Genomic DNA, 19,657 nt, shown 5'->3' on the forward strand with positions numbered 1-19,657 from the left:
TCTCATTCAGCTCAAGGTCGCTAGGAAAAGCTTTAATTATACTAGGGACATAATGATATTATGTAACCGCAACATCTCGATTCCAAAAATAGACTGCCAATTTTCTAAAATATTATTTAACCTGACTCATTCATGTTATGGTTTTTATAATGGCGCCAGATAGATTGTTTACCATGCACAACTGGTTTGAACTCCATGTTTGGACTTGTTTGTGAACAGTACTGAGTACTCAATAGGTAATTTTTAACCCATTGATTTCAGCTGCATAACCTTGAAGCCTCGAAAAGGGGCCTTAGGAAGCATCATTATTAAAATGGAAGGCAGTAGAGCATCCCAACCAAATAAAATCGCACGTTTAGCATAGTCGTTAACCTTGAAATTCTCCATCAACATTTGGACCTGCTTTTTTTTTTATTTTTCGGTTGTACAGGGTGCGCGGATTAGGTAACCGAAAACCAGTTTGGACGGTAACCGGCTTATGCAATTATAAGTTTTTGTCCAACTATCGAAATATGAGATCATTGATGGTTTCATTGCCAGACTGTTCTATATAAATTGTTGTCATGTCAGCGTTCACTGCCAAGGTTACTACGTAGTAGAGCTCAGCCTTCGGAAACTCATGGCACTGGCGCACCTAATTATTGTACTGTATTCGTCACGATTGATCCTGTGTAATTGAAAGTACCGCTTTGTTTACGTTTTTTTATACTGGTACTAGAATAACTAAGATCTGCAAAACGTGGAACTGAAGATGCGAACGAAGACCATCTATTAGAAGTTGCCTAGATGGAAGATATATCTAGGCAACCGCCAAGAGACATCATTCGTTCGTTGTTTAATGTGAAAAGAATCAATTTTGAAGGGGAGACGTATCTAGTGGGGACCTATCTCAGTGTTTCAAAAAAAAGATCATATAATAAGGCTAACTCAACCAAAATGACTATACTCAGGTCGAATCTTGTAACTCCAAAATTACAGTCACAGTAATTACAAAAGGAATCCTCTGATTTTTCCAGCTGATTTTATCACACTTGCAGCTTCAGAAACAGGGCCTCTGCTTCAATGCGGTATTTTTTATTAAAAATAGTTGACTATTTTTGATCTTCTTAGGGAATCTCGTTGTTTCGATTTCCTCATTTGAAAATATATACGTTTTTGATTTTATGTTTTTCCAAGTTTTCTCAACGAAATAGTATTACCATGTTCGGAATTTAAGAGGCAGTGCCTGTGAATCAATAAAGTATTTTTTTAATTAAAAACGTCCCTTTTTTGTCTATATTTTGAGAGAATTTCATTGTTCGAAATTAGTTTTTTTTTGCCACACAAAAAACTTCAAAAGACTCCCATTCTGATATTCTGACGGCCAGGTAGTGTGGGATACGCCGAAACGTTTACCCATTTAAAACCTCGGTAAAAATACGTTCTCTAACTATGGAATTGTTCTCGAAGAATATGTCATCAAGGTCGGAGAGGACTGCGAGTACTTCACTCGTCTTCTGCTAGTTGATTCCGCGCTCCGCTGCTCTGTTAGGTTTTTACAACACCTACGGTCTATTTGGATCGTTTCGATCCTATGGTACTTGTTTTCGCCCTTCGTGTAATCGAGAGGGCCTTCGTGGTGGCTTCACGCCCCCATGCTCAATTTGCGTCTTTTCAAGTTGCGGGACAATGCCAGTCTTCCTCCTTCTATCCGCTTTATCTATATTCTCTGATCCTGTATAGTGTTGTTTCCAATCCTGATAGAAATGATTTGCTTTTTCCTTCGGTAATGGAAATTATTGTTCTGGCGTCCATTCGTGTATGACTGTCTTTAGGTGTTTCGTCCCTTCGTCTTGACCTTCTATGGCCTTTCTTGATGTGTTATCCCAAGGGCTGGTTTCTGATGATGCAATAGGCCGGTTCTTCGGCAGGCCCGCGTTCAGGCACTGCCGAGTTTTACTTTTTGAACAATTATATTTTTACCTTCTGCCCTGTTCTGCTACTTCTATTTCCTCCTCCGGGTTGAGTTATCGAAACTTGGGGGAGGAGGCGTTCAGAAGTCACCACGTGGTGACCCCCAAACCTAGTACTAGAACCTTTAACATTTCTATAAGGAATTTTATTTCTATTGTCAGTGCATTATGCGACCTTATTATGGTTGATTCTCATTGAAGTTGTTTGTCATTGTTTGTAGAACTAGAAACAATAGGCTTTGTCAGTAGTTTGAACTCAGTGTGATTCCCTGATATCAACACCACAAAACCCTCACATTCCCAATAAGAACTTAAGCTATTGTGGGTCTGTACAAGTTTCCTCGTCCTTAGGTAGCTTCAAATAGGAACTATGTTTTATTTGTTGCAAGTCCTTATATATGTATGTAAATTAAAAGCAGTATTCGCATAAAACATTATGCTTCTCGATTATAAACACTCGTCAGATATTCCTCGACGATAAACATGATATCGCACATGCCAACGAACACGTAGGATGGCGCCAAGTTTAAACCTCTGTTTATTATTAAAACGGAGAAATCCTTCTAAAAATGGCTCACGTTTCTCTATTTTTGATACATCTCAACGTAAACGTTTTCTGGATGCTAAAAACGTCACGTTTCAAATTTTACTAAACGTCTAGTACCTTGTGGAAATTAATATAACTAAGCAGACATTTCGCAAGTTCGTTATCAGACAAGAAAGTAAAAGTTTCCGGGTAAACTGCAAAGTTGTTTATCGAATCCCAGCAATATCGCTCAGAAGTTTTGGATTCGGGCGTAATTCTCAGCTCATAATACATGAATATACAGTTTGTTAAATTAAGTTCAAGTTAGACGAAAACATGAGTTTGAGTGTTACTGCCTTCGTTGCTAATTAAATAAGAATATGTACGTCTCTGATTTAATAAGGAGTTAAGAAGACACAGAAGTTTGGAAATCTAAATCTTAATGAGGCAGTTTGGCAGCGCCACAATTCACATTTCAAATGCCTGCGCTGTAAACAAAAATTATGCATGACTCAGGTGTGGTTAAGCGAATTGTCGCTCTATCATTGGTCGGCGTGTATTTCTCACAGAGTGGTCCGTGCCCCTTGACATTACCCATAACACTATCACATTGCCCTTCATCCAAGGTTGTCACATTGTACTTTTTACTATTGACGTTCTCAGTTTTTCTCAAAGATCTCTCGCATTCTAGTTTTAATAGTGTCTGGGAAGTGGTTCAGGTCGCAGCTCGCTCTTATGGAAATATGAAACTGGTAATTTTCCAAACACGACGAGATTCGAATAATTGTTCCCGAATGATTATAACTTTAAGGAATACCGTTAATATTAGCATAACTACGGGATTTTTCGTTGATTTGAAATTCCAGCACTGCCCCCCGGGGATCGGTGCACATTTGTCCTGCGAGATTCGGGCAAATTTCCAGGAGGTTCCCGCAGGATAAATTCGCTCGTAAGGTCAACAAAGGTCGTGCAAAATTTAATAACGATATACCTCCTGTAAACGGAGTCCTAAGTGAATTTGAGGCTGTGTTAGTTTCCCAAACTTCCAGTCAAGTTTCATGGTGATTTCAGTCAATTATTTACGATCGAGCATGGCCGCTGGTATACGGAATAATGCTTGGGCCATTGTATGTCTTTATTAATATCGTGCGATAAAAGGGCTGCCGTTTTCTAATTCGATGAATTTTATTGTTTCAGGATTGCCGGAGGTGCCAATGGAATTTTCACTCGTCGCTTAGACTTTAGTTCGTTCAACTCTCTCCCAAAGAGCAAATTGAATTCCTATCAAATTAAGGTAAGAGAAGTATGTCTTTTGTTCTGTTTCAAACAATGAAGCTCGAGAAGCCGACTTAATTAAAGGCGTGGTTAGTGAATTATTGGGAGTTTCTTATCCAATTTTAATAACACGGACAGGACAAATAGAGTGAAGAGGGATTCTTTGATTGTTTTCAAACAAATTTCCAGCAGCATTCAAACTCCCATTTTGGCTCAGCTGCTTAAATATACTAAATAACACAAGCAAAATCCATAAATATCCAACTCCTTCCAGACGTGTTTTTCCTATTGACTATATTTTATTTAAAATCCTTGGCTGCTTCGAAATTCGTCTCGGGGCCCACGTTTTTGTTGCCCCACGATAAGCTAATTTCATGCCAGTCCTGTCGTGACTTACCATTCGATTTAGTCCGGCCCTTTTTCTGCCATCTTTCTTCTTCATGGCCGTGACCTAGCTGAAACTGGTTTTCGAAGTGGTTTACTCCTCTACATAACTGTAGTTTTATTATTTTTTTAAGTCGTAAAAATGAGTAACAATCGGCAGTATAGGATAAAAGTGAAATGACAAGATCTAAGGCTGAAATAAACCGACGACACAAACAACTTTCGATACAAAAATGAACCTTACGAGTCGGGACATATTTGCAATAATGGATTATGTCGGTGATCCTTTGGCCTTTTCGGACAATTAGGAGCAACGCTCCCAGTCTCCATTATTCGGCCAGCCAATATCTCTTTCTCAAAAGATTTATTTTTCTATTGACTCCTGAAAAATGCTCCACTGCGATGGCTGGAACTTTCCAACTTCAAGGAGCAGAATTTATATCTACTGACAGAAAAATACTGTCTTTGGTTTTTGTTGGGAAATTTACGTTTGCGGTAATTTGGACAAGTACGAATGCATATATGGGATTTCTCTTCTTAACTTTATCTTCAGTCCTGACATTAGATATTACTTCAATTCTACAAAAACTGAACGTTTTCTGGAAGAAATATAATGTGATATGAAATCATCGAAAACGCAGTGTTTGCGAGCACGAATGCTAACATGATTAAATGAATGAGTTCAACATACCTGCAAACACCATTGTGAAGGGTCAATAAACATTAGCATTTTAAGGGAAAAATTGCCTTTTTAGACAAGAAAATTGAAGAACACTTGGAAAATGCAGTGTCACGAGACTTTTGATATACCTCATGACCATAGAAAACCTTTGATTAATTAAAATATGAATCAAATCTCTTCATTTAAGTCCAAATATTGGAACGAGCTTCGAATTATTACACAAAACTGCTTCACGGATTTTGTCTCCTTCAGTTCTGAGGTCCACTGTGTTTTGAGAACCTAATGGGGCAATACCAATATCTTGTTCTTCGTCCTTATTCTTCAAACTTTTCCAATAGGTTATCTTCAACTTTGATCCCATAAATCGACTAAAACTCCGTCTTTATGTTCCTTACATGAAACCTGTTCTCGCCTAATATTACGGTGTGTACCGTTCCTATAAAGTCCCGAGTTCTTTCTTCTGTCCAGGCAGCAAACCGTTTGACTTGATTTAGTTTACTTCGAAGTGTAGGATGTTGTCTATAAAGACCATTCGAGTAAATTGCCAAGAATGAAGTGCCAGAGTAAAAAAAGACGAGCGTTTTCGCAGCCACTCCAACATGGCTGGGGCTCGCCCATAAAGGTTTCATTTCAAAGACGAGAAGCAACAATAAAACCTCCTTTTTTTGGGATAAGGCTCCACAAATAATTCTCCATTCTGCTATAGAAAACCGGTCGATTAGAAGAAGAAGACATAAATCCGCAACTTTCACATGTTAAAACGTAAAAGTAATTGGTGCAAGAAGTCGCGAGTATTCTCTATACACCGTTTAACTGTAAACAAACCTGTCAGTATTAATTCTCCAGAGTTAATGTTAAGGATTGGTCATACCATATACGATATGGAAATAGACGTAACGAGAACGTACGACTTATGGGAGCAACGTGAAACATGTGTACGTTTGTGATGGGACGCTTGTTAAACGGAAAATATATGGTCCTGCCTGGTAGCTAAAAAGCAGGTTTCTTGCTGCGAATTTCCACTGTTCCTGCCCTGCAAATGCAACCCTAAAGATTACAAATTCAGAGAGGGGAGCCCCAATCAGTCAAAAACTGGGGTAGGTCCGCTACCCTTAGCAACAACCGAAATGGAATTTCTTGCCGCACTGCCTTATGGATAATTTCTACAATATAACAAATGTTTAGGTCATGTTTTTTTTATCCAGGAAACAGACACTTAGCACTTTCATTAGGTCCGAAAATGCAATTGCGAATGAGAATGGAAACAATGGGCAATAAGCAGAGGCATCTCTTAAATTAACTTGGCCAGCCCAGACTGTACTTGGGCTACAAAAACAATGAAGTAATCAGACTGTTGGGACATTAAAACCATCATTTGTCACAATTATGAGGCCCATTCAAACGTCACAACCTGCAAGAAATGGACTCTGAGAAAGGAGAGCTTTCGAGGGCCAATTGGGCATTCAAAGTGCTTTTTCGGGGCTGATTTTATTGACTTATTGAAGGGCGTGTTTTTCCTTAAAACGGCATTATTCAGATTTTACAATTTTGGCTTGAAATTGAAATATGTTATAGAAAATATTACCTTTCTGCTTCCCTCGTTTCGCAAGGTTAAATAAGTATTATTTCAAATATTATTTCTCTGAATGAATCTATGGTTTGATAGTGGATGTTCTTATGGCTATTTTGCTTTGTTTTTACAAGATCTACAGTTCCATGAAAATAAAATTTCTAATAAAAATTAAACGTTTTTAGTTCTCAAGACGAACTTTCGATTATTTCAAATAGAACACCCAGTATTTTACTCTTCTATATGAAGCTTTGAACATGCAGAAACATCTTGGAAGTATTAGGTGTACAACTTTGCTTCCGCCGTTTTTGAATAGATGTATGTAGCGGTAAGTAATGATCGAAATAAATAACCCCATGTGGGCATGCAGGAGCCTTGGGCACCTGTTAACATAACCTCATAAAAATATTAGTCTATTTGTGTCTTCATCATAAAGTTATTCGCAATTGAAAATGTCAGTGTACGAGCCAAATTCTCGTCATTTGCGGGAGGTTTTACTTTTCTGCTTCAATATGAAGAAATCTGCTGCTGAGGCTCATCGAATGCTCTCAGATACTTATGGGGAAGCCACTATTAGTGAAAGGACATGTCGTGAGTGGTTTCAGCGCTTCAAGAACGGTGATTTTCACGTCGAAGACCAACATAGCGGTGGAAGAAAGAAGGTTTTCCAAGATGCGAACTTGGAAGCATTACTTGACGAAGACTCGTGTCAAAGTCAACAAGAATTGGCACAATCATTGGGAGTGACTCAACAAACAATCTCAAAACGCCTCAAAGACAAGGGAATGATTCAGAAGCAAGGATATTGGGTGCCGTACGAGTTGAAACCAAGAGATATTGACAGGCGTCTGTTCGCTTGTGAACAGTTGCTTGCAAGGCAAAGACGGAAGGGATTTCTGCATCGTATTGTGACTGGGGACGAGAAATGGGTTCATTACGATAATCCCAAACGCAAAAAGACTTGGGGATATCCCGGCCATGCTTCCACGTCGACGGCCAAACCGTCTATTCATGGTTCCAAAATCATGCTCTGTATTTGGTGGGATCAACTCGGCGTAATATATTATGAGCTGTTACAACCAACTGAAACAATCACAGGTGCTCTTTATCGAACCCAATTAATGCGTTTGAGCCGAGCATTGAAAAAGAAACGGCTGCAATACAACGAGAGACATGATAAAGTGATTTTGCAGCACGATAATGCTCGACCCCATGTTGCGCAAGTGGTCAAGAAATACTTGGAAACATTGAAATGGGAAGTCCTACCCCACCCGCCATATTCTCCTGACCTAGCTCCTTCTGATTATCACTTGTTTCGATCCATGGCACATGGGCTAGCTGACCAACACTTCCGGTCTTATGAAGAAGTAAGAAATTGGATAGAATCGTGGATCGCTTCAAAAGATGTCCAATTTTTTCAACACGGGATTCGTATGCTGCCCGAAAGATGGGAGAAAGTAGTGGCCAGCGATGGACAATACTTTGGATCCTAAAGGTATAATTAGTTTTTTACAATAAAATCGCGAAATTCGGAAAAAAAACGGCGGAAGCAAAGTTGTACACCTAATATATATTCCTATAGCTAGCTTTTTGCTTTTCAAAAGTAGCTGATGTTAGAGTCATGAATAATTCATTTGTTAATTAGTATTATAAGTTTTCGAATCTCTAGAAATGTCCCATTTGGAAACATCGAGGTTTCAGCCTGTGCATGACGTGCGATTTGTTTTTATTGGCTTAGACTATAAACTCTTGATTATCTCTAAATTCAAAAGATATATAAGATATATTATAAGGAATATCTATCATTAAATTTTTACTTTACTACAGCAGAGTTTGAAAACAAAAATTTACAGGGTGTCCCGGTTGGAAAAATCGAGTTTTCGAGTTTTATATGACGTGGAGCTTGTTTTCAACTGCTTATGATCATAAACCCTCAAATATCTCGAAATCCGAAAGAAATATTTATAGCATTAGTAGATTGTTCACAGGGTGTCCCATAGCAAAAAATTGAGTTCATGGCCTTTAAATGACGTGGAATTTGTTTTCAAGGGCCTAATCGCAGGGGTTCAGCCCCCTCCGCTTTACTACTACTACTATTACTACTACTACTATTACTACTACTACTATTACTACTACTACTATTACTACTACTACTATTACTACTACTATTACTACTACTACTACTACTACTACTACTACTACTACTACTACTACTACTACTACTACTACTACTACTACTACTACTACTACTACTACTACTACTACTACTACTACTACTACTACTACTACTACTACTACTATTGCTGTTACCACTACTACTACCACTACTACTTCTACTATTACTATTACTATCACTACAACTACCACTACCACTACCACTACCACTATTACTACTACTACTTTCGCCTACCCCTCCCTCCCGCCATATTTAACTGCGATTTAATTTCGCAAGCGATTCAATGGTTAAACAAAACGAAAAAACGGATATATAATTTATCAGCAGCAGGAAACCGAAACTTCGAAAGGGGGCAAATAATTTTATCTCGTGCCCCCTTTTGTCCCGACCACAAAGAAGCGATTCATTAGCATAGTGAATTATTAAGAAGTGGCAATTAAGCGTCCTTTTTTATTCAAATGGGGAGTAGTCCTCATGCAAATTAATTATTCTTTAATGTATTGTAACACGGTTCGTTAACGATGATTTATGTAAGAGATCCATACGTTTTTGGCAAATGTGTTATAGGTACTAGGAGGTTCACCCTACACCTATGCATAGGAAGTATAATAAAATTTATCAAATTTATTTTTAGGTTTTCCAATAGCTGATAATAAAACCGCAAATTGTTTACCAACCACAGAAAACCAACCGATTCATGACCACGATCTGCGAGTAAACACAATTAGAAGCTGAAATGTCAATAGCGCAATACGTTTCGTCCTTGTTTTAATAATATGTTTATATATTGTATAAGGCTTTTTTGCTAAATAACATTCGAGCTGCTAAATGGAAACTTACGTGAATAATTCGTGTTTACTCGTTGCGTGGAAAACGGAGCCACAAACGCACGCGTGCGGCGCTTATTACATGTTAATAATGTTTTGAGTTTAAATTATTATTGGTCGCTTCCTGGTTTGACTTTTTGCTTGTTTATAACCTCTAGATGGCAATTAATTGAATTATTTACCTTTAACTTGGAGTTTAGCCTCAAAATAGGAGAGCTCTAAAATTTAACGGCGTAAATAACTGCGTGGATGTTGTTATTGTTATTGAGAGTCAAAGGCCGTTTGGAAGCAATAACCAGTAACTGCCTCGCAAGTAATAATTGCACATATACATAGGACTAATATTCATATGGGTTTTAATTTATAGATTTACGTATGAGCCTCGCCTTTTACAGCTTTCTTTTCCCACTTTCGATTGATTATTGCAATAACAACCTTCCACAGTTTATTGTCTGAGAAGGTTTTGCAGGAGAAACTGTGTTACAATAAACTTTTATCATAAAACACAACATCTGAATCGCATAAAATAATGCCACTTTTCCCATCAATAGTTTTGCGTGGTTGTGATCGGTGCATATTTAGTGTGATGATAATGAATCATTTAAGTGCATGTAGGAGGTAGATATTGCATTTACAGTTATCCGGCAACATGGTTTTATTAATCATCATTACTTTCATCTCTACATCTAGTGAGATTTAATTCGAATTAATGGTTATTTTTGTGCTAAGTTGTTAACATAATCGGCCAATCAGCCACTCCTTTCTTAGATTGCTCTGTACTCCCATTCATTAAAATTGATATTAGTTTAGCGAGAAAATAGTATTTGCTCGTGAATTAGTTTGCAATGGCTTATACAGGGTGTTTCTTAAAAATGTGGCAAAAATTTAAGGGGATGTTCCTTGGATCAAAATAGAAAAAAATCTTCCTATAGACATATGTCTGGAATCGTTCCATTTCCCAAAGTACAGAACGTTGAGGTGAAACTTAATTATCAGTTTGGACAGGGTTCAGCACTATCACAGAGCCTGCTAATTTTGACTCTGCGTAGCTTGCACTCTGTTCAAATTTATCACGCCGCTTTGATGAGATCTGAAGTCACAGTGTAATGGTAAATGTTCTGGATTTTTTTAGGACATTTGCACGAAAAAATTTTGATTTGAAAAGAAAAGTTTATCCCGCAATCACAAGTCTTTAAAGTTGTTTCTCAGGTCAAAACCAGCGTTAATCGAAATTTCATGCAAAGTTTGGCTGTCGTGTTTTTGCTCTCTTTTTTGCACGTCTGCGGCAAATATTCTATCCATTTAATAACGTCCCTTAATTAAGCTCCTTAATATTTTAAGTGCTAATAGCTTCGACGAAAACTCGGAAATTTTCTGCTGGTTCCAATGCGGCGCTCGTAATTTAAATATTTCCCTCTATAGTAGATATCAGACACTTCATTATTCCATAGAACCGTAATTACTCGTTAAACCCCTAGACAAATCCTCGTTTTATGAAGATTTCAGAGCGACTTTAATCCGAGCAACAAAAGGGACAAAGTCGCGTGTCTGATTTAATTCGGTAACACTCGAGATTAATTTATCAAATTTCGATCACAGGTCAAATTCATTACCTCGGAATTTGTCAGACAACGTGATTGATTGATTTCTTCGGCGCTTCAGGAAATCAATCTCTACATGTCTCTCTGCGTTATAGGTCATGAATTTAGTTACATTTAAATGATCTTACATGCGGCCCGAATTCCTGAATGACACTGTCATAATATTGCTATTCAAAAGTTCCCTGATTTACACAGACATTACACCCATCTCTTCCATGGGTGCGGCCACATAATATACGTCCCAGGTTCAAGTATATGCATGCATAAAATGCCTTGCGTTGCTCTTATTGTTAGTATAATTAATTTAACCGTTTCGTATGGAAATTGCTTATATTACACTCTACCACACAGTCATTTTTTACATTTCAATTGCTTCTCGTAGGTTGTGGATTTAATAAACAGTAGCTCTGGCCTGGGCAATCTACATAATACACTTTTCTCGAGTTTCCCTCTCAAGGCAGCGATATTACCTTTGAATTCATCATAAACTGTTGCGCAACGTTCTATGACTCATCAGGTTGCCAACACGGCCTGGAAAACTTATAAATTGTTGGGCTCACTCGGTTAGTCACTGGAGATCCCGATATTGATCCCAAAGCTCCCCTCGACAATGAGAACGAGCTTCCCTAACCATCGACACAATTCCCCACGTTGCACTGGATGCGTAGACGGTCCAACGCAACTGGAATTACATTAAGATGGATCGATGAAGTTGGTAAATTGGTAACCTGGTACGAGTTTGGTTGAGGTTAGTTCAAGTTATTTTGGTAGTACTTTTTGCACGAAAAGTTGGTCGAAAGATAAGGAAAATTTGCAGGAAATTTAAGGTTAACGTCGTAGAAACGCAATGGGTGCTCATACGAGAATTTTACGGGCTGAAAACAGGTAAAAATCATCTCAAAATTTCGTTTATTTAATCAAGTGCGTGTTTTTACCAAGAACGTCAAGTAGGCTTTGCAAACTAAACAATAACGCTTCGGTCGGTAGTGTAATGGCGTCTTCTCCCGTTTCACTCGCCAGAAATATCAAATTTCGAGTGGAAAATTGTTGAAAAGTTTGGCCGGATTTAAAGATTATTTCATAAAAGCCTAACGAGTATTTGTACAACCTTGTGCCCGACCGAAAACAGGTAAAAATCGAGGCTTCGAAGGTATTTTGGTTTGACAGTTTCGGCAATCGTGTCGTGCATGTTCGGGTCTGCGAAGATGCTCGACGACCGCGCAGCAAACTTAGGTAGAGGTCAAATTGAATTTAAGTCAATGGCGAACGTGTGTAGTGCTGTGTCAAGCACTACCAAACATATTTTTTAATTGAAGTTTATTTTTATGTTAATTTTGCTATTGACATTTTCAAGTTTTGTTTAATTAATAGATTAAATATTAAATTTGTGAAGATGTTCAAATTGGCCCTCTTCTTATCTATGTGGCTGAATTTTTCACGACCTATATTTAAGGTATTCAAGAGCGTTACTTACGTATTTCAGGGTGTAGTTCTTCAGGTCACGTTATGAAGAAAGGTTCATGACAGCAAAACGCTTCTTTGCCAAGATTTAGGGTGTCGAAAAATGTGTTCTACTCTTAATCATTGAGATGTGGAATAACTAATTACTTTTTTATTTATGTTGAATAAATAGTAACTAAATAAAAATAACTGGGCAGAAATCCGAAAATACAACTGTGAAGTCTAAACGACGCGCCTCACCCGGGAATAATAAGTTCGGTTGTTTTTGCATTCATCTGATATTCGCCGTTCACTTTGCCATAATACGACATATACATGGCCCTTTGACTGAAATAAATCTGCCTTTTTAATATCTATTAAAAACTCATATTTATGTTTTATTTAATGCTCTTAAAGTTCCGTCTGAATTCGCAGTTAATTCCCCGGGATTCATGACCTGTAACTTAAATTTATACAGACTACTTTTGTTTAAGTTTAATTTATGCACCACACTTTTAGATCAGCATATGTATGTTCATTTGATTCCTGAGTAGCAACATGGGGGAATTCTCAGCAATACCACACGAAATCGTAGTAAATAAGTGGAAAAAAATTTAGCTCATGTACCGCCTCGTACCATCGCGAAAAGTTCAGAAACGGATGCAAATACATACAAGAAAAAGGCTAGTGGTGCAGAATAAAAAAGTTGAATTGAATTGAAACTTTTAATACCCTGTGTCTCGACAAGAAAGCGTTTGCGGGCCCATGTTCTTTTCAACTTTTCTCTATAAAATGACTTGAAATTTGGAGGAGATAAAGTGCGTGTCGTGGTTCGATTGTCGAGAAAAAGTGAATGATGCCAACCTCACTTCTCTATCATTTTTTAGTTCTCTCGCTATGGGGCATTTTTCAGAACTTGCCATTTGTACGGGGCTGCCAATATATCGGCAGCCCCGTGGTTGAATCGAGAAATGATTAACACTTTCTTGTAATATTTTTTTGAGTACAATCCATTTCTAAAGAAAGTAAAATCGTTAGGTTTTTCGTTTTCGAGATATTTGCGTTTTTTTCTGGAGACACAACATTTAAGCGAATTAAACCAGCACAATCGAAAGACGTATTCCTATAAGAGGGACGCATATTCTGTTTTTCTTTTTTCCATATTTTTCACATCAGAATTTTTCATGTTTCGCTAATTTTGCGTGTCTGAATTTGTATGGCCATTTTGCGCCTGTATTTGGGAGTATACTTCGAAAGCACGTTTCCTTGAGGCCACAATTTTTTTGTAAGTAATTAATTTTTCATTTTTTTTTTCTTTAAATGTTTCATCCAGCACACTTGATTCTGAAACAGACACATTTTTCTTTGAAAATCATAAATCCAAAATCCTCGTATTCTGTTTGTCGACACAAAAATGAAATTAATTCCGAATACATATATATGAAAACTGCCAGACTGTTGGGGTCTTTTTACTTCGTGTTGTGCATGAAACAAAAACAAATTAAAAAATGCAAATTCGCTTTATCTTGTTCAGGTATTCAAAGCCACAATACATGTCCTAATAGAAGGGAATTTTTAATTGTTGAAAAAACACTTATGGTGCAAATGCCACGCTTAGATAGGGAAGTCAAAAATAAACGAATGCTAGATGGATGTGTCGGCGTGTCGGAATAATGCCTTTTCCTCATATTGCAGGTATGAAAATAAAAAATTCGCAAATGGAAGCCCCGTGTGTATTCTAAAATGCACACGTGCAGAGTGCGCAATAATCCCCAGCCGTATACATACCCGAGCAATTTTAAGTGAAACAAAAGGCTAATCGTGTTTGGGGTGTCTGCCTTTTTTGGCTTTTTCATGAATAAATAACACCCGCAATAGTCTGCATTTTATGAATTCTCCCATTTAGAGCTTTCCAGATGTGGAAATCATCGATTCACCTTATATGTACTTGGACGTGAGTGGCGTATCGAGCAAATTTTGGGAAAATTGGCATTTCAGTCACGTCAGTAATTAGCGGTCGTACAGACATCACCCAACACAACCTTACATCATTACCAATGCCATTAGCGAACAAAGTAAGTTGTTTTTCCACTTCAATGTCAACATTCGTACGGTTATGTCATACTAACCCAGAATATTTGCATAATTCGGTTGTTTGTATTGTCACTACACCTTTCGTACATTTATGCCTGCATGTAGGCTTTTTTCGGTTCGCAGTTGTGACGATTACTTTAGGTGTTAAATAACATCGATGGTGATTGCAAATATGTATTAAATCGTGAATTATTTATTAGTACTTTAGACAGACAATAATCAAACCGAAAAGACAAATCTCAATAAAATAAATTCAGCAACTCGCCACATTGCAAGACAAGAAACCTCAACTTCAGTCAGCACTGGCCATTTACCAAATTGCATTCGTGTGAAGGGTCCATTCAAATAGTCAACACTCCAGTTATTTGGGAATAAATTCGTCCTAGGATTAAAGATACAGCTCCAACACAACGAGAGATAAGCCTCACTGAAGCTGCCACATTGAGATTATCTCTGTTCTCTCGCACTCTGTGCGGTAAACTTTTTCTCTCAATGTTTATCTATTATTCCTTTCGGTTTACAGTCTAGTGGGTGCCATTGTGCTTAATGTCATTGAAATATATCTTCGGATTATATCGCCAAAAGATAACAGAAGAAGCCTAAAAATACCTCAACGTCCCTGACAGCGAAACACAATTAGGCTAGCCATCTAACCGGATCAATGGCAATTAAATTCGTTCGCTGGGAAGTTAATTTCTTTGGTTGTCGAAGTGCAGTGTCAGTTTTCAGGTTTCGCCGTCTATTTAGTCCGTAATTTGCTTAGCTCGCAAAGTTTCCAGCTAAATATTTTAGAGTCTGTCTGGAATTGACTTTGTCGCTCTGGAAATGGAAATGAAGGAAGTAATAGAATCGGTTTTATTTGACTTTGTTTGAGACCCACCATTCTTGTGTTTAGGGAACAGCAGCTGGAAACTCCAGAAAAGTTTTTTCTAGAAACCTCATTGGCATTTCCCGTAGTTGAACTCAAACCACCAATCAAACGTCAGGGAATTATGCTCGCAACACGTGTGTTGTCCTAGGAGCATTGGAAGTGTTGTTTAAAGCAGCTTTATTTGGAAAGCACTTCCAAAATCGAGCAAAAAAAAGCGTTAAAGCTTAAATTAAAGCCAATGTTGCTCAATATCTGGGGAACTAGAAAAACGGAGCAACCCATCCAGTGCAGGTTTATAGAGCTCATCGAGCTATTAATGTCATCTATTTTTCTAATGTTATTGCTCCTCCGGTTCTCGATCTATCGGCGCTTTTAATTTAGATCCTTCTCATCGTTGGAAATTTTCAGGAAAATGTCGAAATTTTTGAGACGTTGTTTATCGATCCAATCGAGAGGCACGGATCCTATATTGACCCTAGATACCTTCATAAAAACCTTGGAACCTTTGCAATGCGCAAGAGAGAAAAACTAAAGAACGTGTCTGAGATTTCCGAATTGCAGCCAAAATTCGAAACCGAGCAGGGTTCGAGTGAGAGAGTAAGCAGCAAAATTTGATGCCATAAAGAAAAGGCAATTCACGTCGTAGAGACATAGACAACAATGCAGTCGATTGCACATTAACTTGCATGTGTGCTAAGAAGATAATTCAATTTGGAACCTACACAGTGTGCCAAGTTATAATTACAATCCCTTATACGTTGGGTCTTTGTCAAGTGAAAACACTTTACGACATTCGAGTTTTTGGCTGAAGGCGTTCCGAGCTGGGATCGTAACGATGCAGCTCTTCGAAAATACCTCCATATAGGGAGAGTTGTGTGTATGTGTCAGTTCGATATTAAGCACGTAATCGCAGGATTATGCTGCTTTTTCCACGTGGAGATTGGTGTCAGCAAAAACAACAGAATAATTAAGAACTTTCAGAAGCAATTACCGCTCTTCTGACGAAATAAAGCTTATAACATCGGCCTTTAAGCCTCTTTTTCTTTCGGTCTTATAAATTTGTGTCCTTATTCCGCCACTATTATCAATCGATTTCACATTTTGGAAATTTAAAACCGTCTCACGAACGTCATAATGCAGGTCGGCTTGCCTGGTTATTAAATAAAAAGACGGGGTTATTAAATGCAAGCACATCATTTCGGAAATTTGTAGCCCCTAAAAGTGCACCGCTGTTCCAGACATTGCACTCTTAATGAGGACTATAATACATAGGATATTAAGGAAACTGTGAGTTTTAACTGGCCAGACACCGAGCCAGGAGCGGAAGATATAAGGCGGACAGAATGGCTTTAATATAAGTTGAAAGAGACTTTTAAAGTTTAAAGTTTCAAGTTAATGAGACCTGAAAGTTATTGGAAAGTTACTACTCTCTTTGGCAAATACCGAAAGCGGCTTTCCTCCATTACAAAAACCCTATAAACGGCCTCTCACATTTCGCATAATATTTCGAAATGTAGGCCACACGGGCCTTTCCGAAGAGCTTAACTTCCCCTCTTTTTACAGCTAGTTTGAGGTGACATTTGAGTTTCGGATGATCCGTTAAGCTCCCCTTTGAGGCGACTCGGAATGTCATTTTGTTATCCCGCTCTCTTCATTGCACGGATATGTAAATCTGGCCTGTAATTACATACAAATTACATAGGAGATTATAGGATTCTTGATATTGCTATACTTATTACGTGCTTATTCCGGGGTTTTAAGGGTTGTTTTTACAATTCGAAGGAACAAAGGAATAGACGCGAGGATTTTTACGAGGTGACGAAGCATAGAAGAGTCATATTTTTAAATAAGTTTCCATAAGGCTTAAGACGTCGTAATCGGGGACGTGCACTTAAGAAAGAGCACTTTGTGAATTATTTAGTTTACTGCTGCTCAAACTTTATTTATAATGGATCCCCGTCTGGGTTCCCTATCAAATATTGCGATACACTGATGGTGAATGCATGAAGTTTTGACATGCGATTCAGGTATGAACAGCTGAGAGATTAACTTCGGATAAAGCAATTCAAGTACTTGAATCAAAAACAAGTTACAAACAACAATCGAGATAAAAATCATAATTTATGCCACGAGAAAAAATATTGTCAAAAATTAGCTAAATTTACGGAGTTTGCATAACAAACAGAATGATTTTCTGAACCTTGAGGAGAATAATAGTGGCTGAGGTAGTAATGTACAAACACAAAATAAAAGGCTTAGATGGTAATTTATTCGTGGGAGAATGAGATAATTTCGGTGTTAACAAGCGTTTATCTCCGAAATCGTAAAATCTAAATTGTCATGTTAATGTTGCATTAAATGATGAGGACTCAAGGTGAAATTGTTAAAAATAAAGCAAATCCGAGGAAACTTTCGACGCATGATAAGAAGAAATAATTTACTTCCTGCGACGGCAGCGTTTTTAAAAGCCATAATCGCCCTTATCGACAAGAATTATGGCCGCCCGATTAGGGACTTTTTTCGCTACAAAACTCCAGCAGGGAAACGTTTGGCTGGGGCGCATCCAGCACTGACGTTATAATAAATTAGCACCATACCTAAACAAATAAAGGATGTTTCCAGTTAATTTGGCACTCGAAGTTTATCGAAGAAAAGCGCCAGGGTTAATGGGGTGAATGAGCGAAATGACAACACCGCCTCTCAAAGTGAAAAGAGACGGGCCTGCAACATATTGCAGGTTATTAAATGTGTAAAGCATCCCAGACGGTACGACGATAAGCGATAAGCTTTATTTACTTGTCTAATACAGGCTTAGTGTCTTTTCTTTTGCATTATGTCGTCCTCGATTTTTAAGTCAAAAATTGAGAATTATCCACGCAAATTGCCCCCAGCGGGAGGTAGATTATTTCTCGTCGAAAGGCTCATCTCGAACTGAAAATACTGCCAGCAAAAGTTTTAAAGTGAACTAAATACGATGAAAGGCAGACAACTAAGAGCAAAAAAATGGCTCTTCTAACTTAACACCATAAGCTCATCCCACCCACAAAAACCAATCAAAATCGGTTGATTAAAAACGGCTAAATTTTGCAGGGACTATACCGATTTCAAAGGCAAATTCGTTTGCGTTTTTATCTTCTATTGCCTAAAGGCAAGATATACGGAAGAGCCGACGTGCTTAACAAATAAGGAACATCGTGGCAGCTATATAATTTTTGGCCATTACCTAATCAACTTCATAAATCATGACAATTTAAATTGACCGAAATTGATTGGCTTAATTATAGTGACTATCCTTAGTTCCCCAAATTTCGTAATTATTTAATTGTTGTGGGCTTTGTACGAGAAACAATCGGCTAAATTGGTTTCGGCAGAATCTGCGCTTTGGATTAGATTATCGGCCAAGGCCGCTGATGTGATTGGCCTATGCCAGACTTTTTGGTAATTACAGGGTTAGACTCAATTGATGGGTAATAATATCCGGTTTTTGTTTTAGTTTAGGATAAAGAAAATGAACAAAATGGTGCAGTTTACTGTTTTGTTAGAACCTCTCTTAGATAATATCTATATTATAAGATAATGAATAGTTAGTGCATGGTAGGTTCTTCGGGAGGGTGAAAGGGAGCGCGTCTACAAAAAATGTAGCACATTATATGTCCTTTTTAACCTACTCTAAATTTGCGCCTAAATACATGTATCAAAAACTCTAGGAGGTAGAACAAAGAAGTGAAACATCTCGAAAATCAGGTTTTGGGGAGATAATTTCATATGACGAATTAACTAACATTATTCCAACGTTATCCATTGGGTAGTGAACTCTTGATACATGTATATTTATTGTTATTCCCTGGAGTCAGCCCCTCATATTATACCATAACACATAAATCACTCACCCCCGGAAATATCGCCACCTCATACAGCGGTCCGCCGCAGTTTACGCATCTTACCCCAATCAGATACCTCAGAATTACGCACAATTTCCCCCATTTATTTAAACGTCATACCTGGACCCCATTTCTCCTAATGCGGCTTTTAATGTACTCGAAGAGATAAACCTTTATATGTTGGTAAAACTTAACTGAGAACATCCCCCTTATATATATTACATTCGCCCAGGAAATTCACGTAGGCTACTATGATTCCAACTAGATATGTGTCTGAACAGCCAATAATTATATGAAGTATGAAAATATTATAAGACGTACATTTTGGGGTGGTAGCAATCTGAGGAAAATATCTCATAAGGGGATGATTAAACCCAC

General features: G+C 37.9%; 1 protein-coding gene across 1 annotated transcript in view; it reads left to right on the plus strand.

Annotated features, from left to right (window-relative positions):
- heca (headcase) overlaps positions 1-19,657 on the plus strand; it is a 66,237-nt gene that overhangs the window by 17,944 nt on the left and 28,636 nt on the right. The window contains exon 4 of the mRNA XM_066392596.1: positions 3,676-3,772. Coding sequence (XP_066248693.1) covers positions 3,676-3,772 — 97 coding nt within the window. The remainder of the gene's footprint in view (positions 1-3,675; positions 3,773-19,657) is intronic.

This window comes from Euwallacea similis, chromosome 8 (assembly GCF_039881205.1).
Source record: "Euwallacea similis isolate ESF13 chromosome 8, ESF131.1, whole genome shotgun sequence".
NCBI classification, from domain to species: domain Eukaryota; kingdom Metazoa; phylum Arthropoda; class Insecta; order Coleoptera; family Curculionidae; genus Euwallacea; species Euwallacea similis.